Genomic DNA, 10930 nt, shown 5'->3' with positions numbered 1-10930 from the left:
CCCTCCTCGCGGCGCTCCTAGACCAGGCTTCCTCCGTGTGACACTTCGCTGGTCTCTGGTCCTGCCTGTGTCCCCCGTGATCTGCTTTCTCCCCCGTGAGAGTTTGCCCAGGTATAGTGGAAGTCACACAGATCTGCAAACGTGTGGGTTTTAATGTTAAGATAATACCTAGTACGTTGCAGGGTCCCACAGGGGACCAGTCCCAGTAGAGGAAGAGGCCAGCCCGCCCACCCCCACCCCACCACTGCCAGCAGTCCTCAGCACCGGAGGCCTTGGGTGGTGAGCATTTCCTGGAGGCGACCGAGGCCTTTCTGGGTGGGGGAAGGGGGGAGCCAGGCCGCCGAAGGCAAGCACTGAGGGCGCTCAGGGTCTGCCCCCCGGGGTCCTGGGAACTGTAGCTTGGCACTTGCCCCCCAGGGCTCAGCCTCTGTCCCTGGCGCCCCAGCAAGCCCGTGCTGTGTGCAAACTCAGGAGCCTTTCCCTGTGAGCCAGGACATGTCACCGGTCCTGTAGGAACGAGGGAGGAGGCGTGAGGGCAGAGGGCGGCAGGCTCCCCCTGGGCACCAGGAGCAGCGGGAGCTATGTGTGGCCCTGGTGCCCGGTGGGGAAGTGCCCTTGGGCAGAGGGGGAGACCACCAGGCGCAGGCTCCGGGCTGAGGTGGGAAAGGCCCAGAAGAAGGAGAGGACGCACGTACTTGCTGAGCAGCACAGACAGCCTTCTCGAGGCAAGAGGGAGAGACAGAGAAGGCCAGGGAGAAGCGTGTCATTCCTGCCCCTCCCTTGGTTCCCGGTTTCCAGCGTGAGCCCCCCTGTCCCGTGGCCTCCAGGCTTTCCTTGACCCTGGGCAGTGGGATGGGTGTGGGGTGTGGGGGTCTCTGCAGGTCGGCTGAGCCCACAGGGTGAGTCCCAGTGGTGCCGTGCCAGGATGAGGTTACAGCAGTAATGGCTGCTGCCCGGTGTCCCTCAGACGCCGAACAACCACCCCAGGACTCTGCCAGGGCGTCCCCAGGAGCAATGAGAATCACGTTTTTCCATGGCTGTGTTCTGGGCAGCGGGGTGTCCCGGGCCCCGTGACTGTCCTGGCAGTGGGTCTTGACCCTTCCCTGCAGCACTGGCCGCACCCTGGACACGGCCTCCTTCCCTTCTACCCACAAGAGCACAAATAAGCAGCCCGCTCCCAAACCACAACCCTTGTCCCACGTGACACCGTAGCCCTGGGAGCTTCAAGCTGGTTGATGGGGGGAAGGGGAGAGCCCCGGGAGGCTGTGGGGGCAGCTCACTGCCGTGGGCAGCTTGAACCAAGGCCTCCGGAACGTCTGCCCCCTCCCCGGGGCCTCCAGCACCCACACTCACTCCACTTCCCGCTTCCGGATGGTGCGGCCGGAGGCCAGAACCTCAGCCACCTTAGACACGATGGGGTCGTAGTTCATGCTGGCCACAGAGATCACCTCGTCGCCCCTGCAGGGAGAGGTGGCCGAGCCTGAGGACTGCCAGCAGCAGCCCCTGTCCTTGGAGGCCGGATGCAGCTGGGGCTCAGGGAGGCTCCCGCTCGGGACTGAGGGAATGCCATGACCACCTGGCATCCCCTTGGCCCAGCACAGCTTCTGGTCCCGCGGGACCCCATGAGGCTCCTGCCCAGTGGGATTCACGGCTGACACCTGTCCTGGGACCCCGCCCTCTACCGGTGACCCTCTGTCCAGTGACCCCAGTGTCACTGACCTCGGTGTAAAAGTAGGCCGTCAGCCCCCATCTCCAGGAGCTGACCTCAGATGAAGTGTCCGCCTCCCGCGGGGCGGCTGTGCCCCACTTCTGTGCCCCTCTCCTGGCCGGCCTCCCGCCTAGCTGGCCCCCCTGGCCCCTCGGCCCACTGCCCGGCGAAGCTGGCTCCTCCAGAGCAGCGCTTCTCTCGGCCAAGTGGCCCCCTCACCCTCATGGCTCTCACTTGGTGTAAAAAGCCACGAACTTGAGCTCGTCCAGATCCCCTTGGATGATGACATCGTCGAAACCGTCTCCGTAACCTGCAGGACGGGCGGAGGGGACGTGGCTTCACCAGGTCCGCGTGCAGCGCCCTTCCCACGATGCCCTCGGCGGACCTGTAAGGGGGTCCTGGCCCCGCCGCCAGCGAGCTCCTGGCTTCCACCTGCAGCCGCCGTGGTCCCGCCCCCGAGATGCTCCTAGCCCCGTCCCCAGGATACTCCTCACCCCGCCCCGAGATGTTCCTAGTACCACCCTCCGATGCTCCTGGCCGCCCCCCGCCGCGGGATGCTCCTGGCCCCGCCCCGCACTCCGCCACACCTGGGCCCCGCCCTCAGCCGGGCCCCTTGGTACCTGCGTAGCGCAGGCTCTTGCCGAACATGGCTGTCCACAGGTAGGGCACCGTGCTGATCTCCGCCTCCTGCGCCAGCATGTTCTGGGCCGCCACGCGCCCTGTGGGGCCCGCGGTCGTGAGCGCTCCGCCCCAAAGCCTTGCCACCCCTCTACTGCCTGCCCGCCCCCTCTCGCTCTCCGGGGACCCCTGATACGTGGGGGAGGGACCGGGAGTGCCCATCCCTGCTTGCCAATGATGGGTGCAGAGGTAACGCGGGGCCCAAAGCTGGCCATTGACGTCCAGTGCCTGGACTGGGTCCGGAAGGGGCCGGCTTCCCGGGGCCACCACGTCAGGTGTGACTCAGACACCTCACCAGACAGGTCGGGTCTCAGGAGGGAGGCGGGACAACGGGGCACCAGTGTCCAGGGGAGCAAGGACGACAGGCTGAGTCAGGGTCTGAGACAGAAAGGGGGCGTGGCTCCCCTGTTTGATCGAGGGGTCCCGTCGGACCCCTGCAGTTGGATGTCTGTGACCGTCCCCTGGACCCTCCTGGTTAAACATCAATTATACAAGCAGTTCAAAAGCTTGACACTTTTGAACTGTGGTGTTGGAGAAGACTCTTGAGAGTCCCTTGGACTGCAAGGAGATCCAAGCAGTCCATCCTAAAGGAAATCAGTCCTGGGTGTTCATTGGAAGGACTGATGCTGAAGCTGAAGCTCCAATACTTTGGCCACCAGATGGGAAGAACTGACTCATTGGAAAAGACCCTGATGCTGGGAAAGATTGAAGACGGGAGAAGGGGACGACAGAGGATGAGATGGCTGGATGGCGTCACCGACTCGATGGACATGAGTTTGAGCAAGCTCCGGGAGCTGGTGATGGACAGGGAGGCCATGGGGTCGCAAAGAGTCGGACACGACTGAGTAAGTGAAGTGAACTGATATGAGCAGTTTGTGTTCCTTCAAACCTAGCACCAACCGCAGACCTTAGGCCTGAACAGAGGCTGGCACCAAGAGAGGGGCTTCAGGCTCAGACGGCGCGAGAGTGACGAGAACGGAAGAGGGTGCAGGGCGTCTGGCCATCCGGCCTCTGAGAAGCTGACTGGCTGTACCGGCAGCTGAGGGGCCTGGACCAGGTGTGTGCAGTGACCGCCCACGGGGAGGGGGAGGTGGGTTTCCAGGCCCAGACGGCCACCTCCCAGGGGCCTGCAGGTGGCAGCCAGCTTCACAGTCTGTCGGGTGGCCCAAAGGGGATGCACCGGGGAGCTGGACTGGGTCCTACTAACCTCACCGCCCCCGGTGACTGCGTGGGTTGGTGAGGACTTCTGAGGAACGTGATGTTTGAGAACAGCGGGAAAGGAGAGGCTGGGGCAGGGGCAGTGGGCTGGGGCGCTGTGGCGGCAGAACTGGGTGCCCAGAGGACGCTGGAGGGGTCTAGGGAAGGAGGTGGCAGCAAGCCGGCTCCATCGCCTGTGTGAGGCTGGCCGGATGGGCCACTGCAGGGCCCTGAGTGGCAGACCCCAGGAGCAGGACCCAAGGGCCGCAGCTGAGGGGCAGGCCCGGGGGCAGGCTGCTGCCGCCGGGCTGGCGGTACCCTGGGCGTGCGCCATCTGCCAGTGGGGGACATTCACTCTGCGGTTGCTCCTCCAGGCCAGAGGGAAGGTGACAGCGTCGCCAGCTGCAAACACGCCGGGGATGCTGGTCTGCATCATCTGTGGGGGGCGCGGGGCTCATGGGTGGGACAGGCACCCCAAGCGGGCCCTCCCCACCCCACCGGCAGCCTGCCCACCTGCCCCAGCGGCCCCACCTTGTTGACGGGGATGAAGCCTCGGGAGTCCAGACTGATGCCACTCTGCCTCAGGAAACCCGTGGCAGGCACCGCGCCTGGCAGGACAGGGCCCCTGTGTCCACAGCAGTCCAGCCCAGCCCATGCCTTCACAGCCCGTCCCCTCTGCGTGGACCCCCAGAGACCCTGTGTGTCTCCCATCGGGCCTCAGGTACCCCCTCCGAGAAGGTCTCCATGAAGCTTCTGGTGGGGGTGGGCATCCGCACCTTCCCCCAGCCCGTGCCACCTCCTCCCCCAGCTGGCACCTCAGCTGGAGCAGGGGCCAGCTAGAGCCTCACCTGTGTCCACGCAGTTACTGGGCAGGGGTCACTAGAAGCATGCCCCATGCCAGCCCAGGCCAAGTACCGACTCTCCAAGAGCCCTGACCGGTGGGTATGGTCAGACGGGCTGGGGGAGCGGAAGGGACTGGCCCGAGGTCAGCGTTGAGCAAGAGGGGGTGACCCTGCTCCCTGCCACCGCCCGCCCCCTACTCACCGATGCCCACCACACAGACGTCGGCCCGCACCACCTTGCTGCTCTTCAGCACGACCTCCTTCAGCTACGGAGAGCGGCGGGGCGGGTGAGCAGCTCCGGGGCACGGGAGAGGGGACAGAAGGGCCGGGATGGAGGGGAGTGGAGGAGGGCCCACCTTGCCCTCCTGGGCCCGCAGCTCTGACACCTCAGTCTGCATGTAGAACTTGACGCGGTTGTTCTCAAACATCTGTCAGGCGGTGGGGTGGGGCGGGGGTGCAGGGGTGAGACCTGAACGGGAGGGACAGGACAGGCGGGGGCCCGGCGCGGTTGGGTCCCCAGGGGGGCTCACCTTCATGAGGGCGCGGCCAACACGCTCCCCCAGGAACCTCCTGAAGGGGGTCTCCTCCACCTCCACCACAGACACCGAGTGGGCCTTCTCAGTCAGGTAGGCAGCCACCTCCATCCCTGGGGCAGGGGGGGTGACGCGGGCTGGCACCCTGCACCGCCCCTGCCAGCACCACCCCAGGCTCCCCCGGCTGCTCACCCAGGAAGCCGGCCCCCACGACCACGGCGTTGCGGCCCCGGGCCAGCCTCACCACGCGGTTGGCGTCCTCGGGCGTCCGGATGGTGAGCACGTTCTCCACGTCTTTGCCTTTGCAGCTCAGGGTCTTGGGGCTGAGATGGGCCAGAATTGGGGCGAGGGGCGGCTCCCGGCCCCGCCCCCAGCCCTCCGCCTGGCCGGGGTTGCAGGGTCCCTCCCACCTGCTCCCAGGTGCCAGCAGCAGCTTGCTGTACTCCAGCTTGAAGCCATCCTTGAACACGGCCTTCTTGTTCCTCACGTCCACTGTGACCACCTGAGACCCCCGGGGGTAGAGCATGGCCTCCACCACGCTCCGCGCCCGCCAGGCCCTCTGGGCAGCTCCACCACCCGCTGAACCTTCCTCCCCGCACCAGGCAAGCCCTCTCACACTTCAGCCCCACCTCCTCCTCAAAGCCCTCCTGAAGCCCCAGGCCCTACTTAACCCTAACCCTAACCCTACCCTGGGGCCCTGTGTGTACTATGATTCCCCCAGGCCTCGGGCATCCCTGGGTGCCTGGGCCCCTGGGCAGAGGGGTGTGGAACACACCCACACCTCCAGGGGCCCCACACCCACCCTCCATGGCGCCCAGGAAACCCTCCCAAGCCTGCTCCCCTCGTCCGCACCTGGGCTTCGGTGAGCACCTCGATGCCGTGGGCTCGGAAGAACTCCTTGGGCCTCAGGGCCAGCTGCTCCGGCTGTGCGTCCAGAGACTGCCGGGGACACTGGCTTGAGATGGGGCCAGGCGGCCAGCGTCCCCTTGGCAGCTGAGGACCGAGGCCTCGTGGATGCGGGGCAGCCCGGGCCACACAGAGGCTCCAGGGCGGAACTCTGCCAACCAGACCTCCTGGGCACCACAGACGGGCCTGGCACGGGCAGAGAGGGCAGCCGCCCGGTTCCCCGGGGGACCTAACTGTGGGCGGAGGGGCAAGGGTCTGGCCCTGCCCAGCGCCGTTCGCGCCCTGCCCACCTTGCTGAGCTTGGGCCGGTCGTAGGGAAGATGGCGGTCCAGCGTGCACAGCACGATCCGGTCTGAAAAGCCCTCCTGCCGCAGTGTCTCCGCGCACACCAGGCCGGCTGCCCCTGAGCGGAGGGGACGGGGGGGCGGGTGTCAGGAGCCCTCTCCCCAACCCGCCCTGCCCCGAGGACCCAGCACCAACCTGCGCCCACGATCAGCACGTTGGTGCTGCCGCTGTGGCCGGCGCTTGGTGAGATGCATGCGGCCATCACCTTTGTCCTTCGCTGCAGCTGCAAGGCCTGGGGGCGGCCAGCTCGCTGGGGGCAGCTGGGAGCGGGGCTCACCGCCACCCCCTGTGCCCACCCGGCGGGCCAGGCTCTCCTGGCCCAGTGGTGCCTCTTCCCCACCGGGGAAGCCCTTGGCCGGCCTGCCAGGCTCCCTCCCGCCCCAGGGACCCGGAGGCCCTCCCGTCGCATCCCCCTGCCGGAGTCCCCGGCCTGCGCCCTCACCTGCTTGCTGGCCCGGACGTACACCTTCTCCTTCTCGACCTTCACCTGCAAGGGCTGCGGAGCTCAGGCCCAGGCGTTGGGGTGCTCCGGCCCCTGCACCCCCAGGGGCTCACCCCGCTGCACACCAGTCCCCACCTGGAACTTGTGCAGACTGTCCAGGCCCGGGAAGTCCTCCAGGTCCCCGGTGCTGATGTTGAAGCAGGCGCCGTGCCAGGGGCAGCGGACCCGGCCACGGGACAGCACTCCTGCGGGGGGCAGGGCTGGGCCACCAGCAGAGGCCGGGCTCCAAGGGCACCACGGGCCCGTCCCCACGGCCCCAGAGCCCCCCACCAGCAGATGGGGCCCCCACGGGCACCCACACCTCACCTTTCACCAGGGGCGCGCCGTAGTGCGGACATTTGTGGCCCAGGGCGTGGAGCTCTCCGTCCTTCACCAGCAGCACCTTCCCCCAGCCCAGCTCCACCTCCCGCATCCTGGGGGGGGCTGCCTTCAGAGGCCAGGGAGCGGCCCCCAGCCCCAGACCAGCAGCAGCCTCCGAGGCCGTGCCCCACCCCCTCCCATGCCCTCCCAGCCCCAGCACCCACTGGCCGTTCTCCAGGTCCTTGACGTGGCAGACAGCGGCCTCCACGCAGTCCTGGGCACCAGGGTAGGGGTGGGGGGCGGGCAGGCGCTCGTCCGCGTGGAAGTGGCGGGCAGCGCCGTTGCCTTGGTAGGCCCGGGGGCTGCCCTTGCCGCTGGTGGACTGCTCCTCCTTGCCCCGGTCCTTCTCGGGCAGCACCACCTCGATCTTGAGCTCCACTGGGGGTGGGCGGGGTGTGGGTGAGCCTCCACCCCAGCCCATCCCTCACCCACCCCTCCAGTGGGAGGCCGAGCGGAGGTGCCAGGGGAGCCCTGGGCAAGCTCGACGTGATGTCTGTGCGTTTTTTTTCTCACTAACAAACTGAGCCAGGGGCACCAGCAGTGGGCGTTCGCCCGGAGCGGCCCCTTCTCCGGGAACCCACATGCAGGCGAGAATCTGGGGCTGGAATCCTGACTCCGAGGGCACAGCCACCATGGAGGATGGGGGTGGCCTGAGAAACTTGGGACGCAGCCCGGGTCAAGGTCCCTGAGTGAACCTGGGTAAGTGAGGCCTGCAGAGGTTTGAAATTTTTTCAAAATTAAAAGAAAAAAGTGTATATGCTACATAATTTCAGCTGGAGATAGCTGCTCTTGCCAGCTGGAGAACCCTTCATTATTTGCCAGGTACTGAGTGCAGAGGGCCTTGGGGGTGGACCCCAGCCGGGCAGTGCGTGCGGAGGACGCAGGCGTACCCCCCTCCCGTGGGGCCGACTAGGAGGGGCACTTAGCAAGATTATCACTTTCTTTATACTTCTCCACATTTTCCAAATTCCCGACTCGAGCCTCGGGTATTTTTCTAATTAGAAGGGAACAATAAACAGAATTTTCAGCAGCGATAATCCGGCCTCCCGGCCCGCGGCTGCAGGGAGCGGGGCTGAGCGCAGGGCACTGAGCTCTGGCGCAGCGTGGGCGGCCCCCGCCCCCAGCCCTGGGCCCCTGAGCCCCCAGGCCCCTCCCCCTAGACCTGACCTCCAGAAGCAAAGAGCCCAGGTGGCTCCTCAGGGCCTCAGCCCAAGCGATGGTCCCCTTGGCCTGGGCCCTTGTCCGTTCCTGGCACAGCTCAGCCCTGCTGGTCCTCCTAGACACAGCCCAGGGGCCGCTGCCGCTGGCCGCCCCCCGCCACACTGCCCTAACCCCCCAGCCTGGCCCGGCCCCTCATTCGTCCATCCAGCGCCCCCACCCGCCCCACCCAAGCTGCAGTCAGGGCTGAGCGTGGTTCCCTGATTGCGGGGGCCCGAAGGGCCGGCCCACACATTGCGCTGAAGCTGCTGCGTCAAGGGGGGGCCTCCAGGTGGGCTGGGCTTTTGCCTTCATTTTCCACACTCGATGTAACAGCGACCGAATGTTTTCAGAAGAATTAAAAACAAAAATACTGTGGGCTCAGCTGACACCAGTTACGTGAGCTGCACAGACCAGAGCTCACAGCAGCAGCCCGGCAGGGGCCCAGAGGACAGCCACTCCCAGGGGCTTTCACCCTCCATCCTCCAACAGAAGACCCGAGGCGCTCGATGATGCGGCTGAACGGGAAGGCGCTAACGCGGGGGCCGTGTGGGACCCTTAGCCCCTTTCAGCAGATGCCCTCGTTGTAAAATGAAAGAGCACAGCTCACCCCCTTGGGGACAGTGCAGCTGAAGCCAGTAATACATGCAGCTTAAGGCAGACGCCCAATGCGTTTCATTGCTCAGCTCTGAGCCTCCTGGTGGCCACGGCAAAGAGGGAAAGCCTTTGAGTACCAGAGTGCCCTAATGACCGGAAGGTGGCCGGGGCTGCCCTGGTTGCACAGTGGGTAAGGATCGGCCTGCTGGTGCAGGGGATTGTGGTCTGGGGAGATTCCACATAGCTCGGAGCGGCTCAGCCCTGCACCACAGCTGCCGAGCCCATGGACCCAAACCACGGAAGCCCGCATGCGTAGGGCCTCTGCTCTGCGGCAAGAAACCCATTCACCGCGACGCAGGGCAGACCCTGCTGGCTGCAGCCAGGGAAAGCCCGGGCAGAACGATGGAGACCCAGTGCAGCAGCAGCAACGGCAAAGGCAGGCTACCAGATGCCAAGAGGCCTGCACGTGCTCCCGAGCTCTGAGCTCAGGAAGGACGGGCGTGGAGCACTCCCCGAGAAACGCGGGGCTCCTGGGCCCGGGCTGCGCTGGGCGTGCCCTGGAGGCGGACAGGGAGGACTTCACCCGAGGCTCTGTGCTCCTTTTGGTCTCCCTGTGGGCTGGGGACCCCCAGAGAACTCTCCTGGCCGGAAGGCTCTCACTCCCACGTGCTGAAACCCCAGACCTGCCCCGAGTGGGCCCCGGGACCCTGAGTTCCTGCCCCCGCTGCCACAGCCCACAGGGAGCCCAGCCCCCCAGAGAGGAAAGAACAGCGTCCTGCGAGGGCCTCCCGGGTGCCGAGCCCTGTGCCAAGCGCACCAGCAAGCGCGGGGGCACAGTTACGAGGCCCGTCTCACGGTGAGAACACAGAGGCTCAGAGAGGCGACGTCGCCTGCCCAAGGCCACACAGTCTGGAGCAGGCACTGGATTTGAACTCGAGAGCACTGCCCCTGGTGTGGTAAGAGTGACCCGCCCCTGTCCTGGGGGTCCTGGGGCCGGGGCTCCGAGAGCAGCAGGAGGCCCCCTGGGCCAGGGCATCCAGCCAGCCCAGCAGCCCTACAGGAGCCTGCTACAGGGCCAGCCAGCACCCTGGGGTCCACTGCCGACAGGCGGGAGTCGCGGTCAAGACAATTGCATCTTTTGCCCAAGGGTTGGGTTCCTGAAGCTTGGGAGCGGGGACCAGACGCAGGGGGCCCTCTCCCAGCCTGGCACCCCTTGCCCCCAGGTTCCTCCTCAGGCCCAGGGAGAGGAGAAAAGGCTCGCGGGCTTCAGGTTGTGGAGCCGCCAGCTATCAGGTAAGGGCAGCTGGGCGAGCGGGCAGGGGGCGTAAGTGCTTGGGCCTGGCAGGGTGGGGATGTCCTCCACCAACGGGGAGTGTGTCCAGAGAGGCCTAGGAGGCGGCCCAAGGTCACACAGTGGTCAGAAGAGATGGCAGGGCTGGACCTGTCCGCTCCACCTCTGAGTGGTCTAGAGAGCTCAGGCTTATATATGTTTTGGGGTGGGTGAGGCTCAGAGAGGTTGCTCGCATGCCCTGGGTCACATGGTGGCTGAGGTCTCTCCAGAGCCCCCTTCCTCAGCCCTGAGGGGGACAGACCTCCCCCCCGCCACCCGCCTGCCCCCAGCAGCAGGAGGAAGCCTCCCCTCCCCTCTCTGAGGAAGGCACTGCCGTTGTTCCCACCGCCAGCACCCTGAGCCCCAGATAAAGAGGGCTCCAGCTGCCCCCCCTGCCCACAGTGTTAGCATTCGTTGGCCTCCGGGTCTGACCTACTTCGGAGGCAGAGGGGGAGGGACGGAGGGAGGCAAGAAGGGAAGGGGTACCTGGCTTGGGCTTGGAGAAGCAGCCGCCCATGGCGTGGGGCCTGTGGGGCGGGAGGGCGCGCTGAGTGGCGGCTGTGGGAGGCCTAGGGTGCCCCCTGGGTTGCTGGGCCCCCTGCGGCTCTCAGAGATGCTGGCACTACCATCCCAGTGGGAGCTGCCTCCGGCAGCTTCGGAACCAGGGCTTCGATGAGGCTGCGGGTAGAGACGCAGAGAGATGGAGCTGGGGGACTTCGGAAAGGGCCGCCTTGG

General features: G+C 66.3%; 1 protein-coding gene across 3 annotated transcripts; it reads right to left on the bottom strand.

Moving 5' to 3' along the window:
* Window positions 1-396: 396 nt before the first annotated feature.
* Window positions 397-10712, bottom strand: AIFM3 (AIF family member 3). 3 transcript variants are annotated; one of them, XM_068989982.1, is made up of 20 exons: window positions 10682-10712; window positions 7236-7449; window positions 7018-7124; window positions 6787-6896; window positions 6652-6696; window positions 6345-6441; window positions 6155-6267; window positions 5811-5897; window positions 5369-5460; window positions 5151-5281; window positions 4956-5071; window positions 4782-4853; window positions 4628-4691; window positions 4115-4191; window positions 3902-4019; window positions 2329-2427; window positions 1943-2018; window positions 1354-1458; window positions 696-716; window positions 468-507 (listed from the first exon to the last, which is right to left on the bottom strand). In XM_068989982.1, the coding sequence occupies exons 1-20, from the start codon at window positions 10710-10712 to the stop codon at window positions 468-470; spliced, it is 1815 nt and encodes a 604-aa protein (XP_068846083.1). The 3 variants fall into 3 exon arrangements, with proteins under 3 accessions (XP_068846081.1, XP_068846082.1, XP_068846083.1); XM_068989980.1 differs by lacking the exon at window positions 696-716 and having other exon boundaries at window positions 397-507; window positions 7236-7476; XM_068989981.1 differs by lacking the exon at window positions 696-716 and having other exon boundaries at window positions 397-507.
* Window positions 10713-10930: the final 218 nt, after the last annotated feature.

Source organism: Capricornis sumatraensis, chromosome 17 (genome assembly GCF_032405125.1).
Source record: "Capricornis sumatraensis isolate serow.1 chromosome 17, serow.2, whole genome shotgun sequence".
Taxonomy (NCBI): domain Eukaryota; kingdom Metazoa; phylum Chordata; class Mammalia; order Artiodactyla; family Bovidae; genus Capricornis; species Capricornis sumatraensis.
This window is presented reverse-complemented; position numbering and strand designations above follow the sequence as displayed.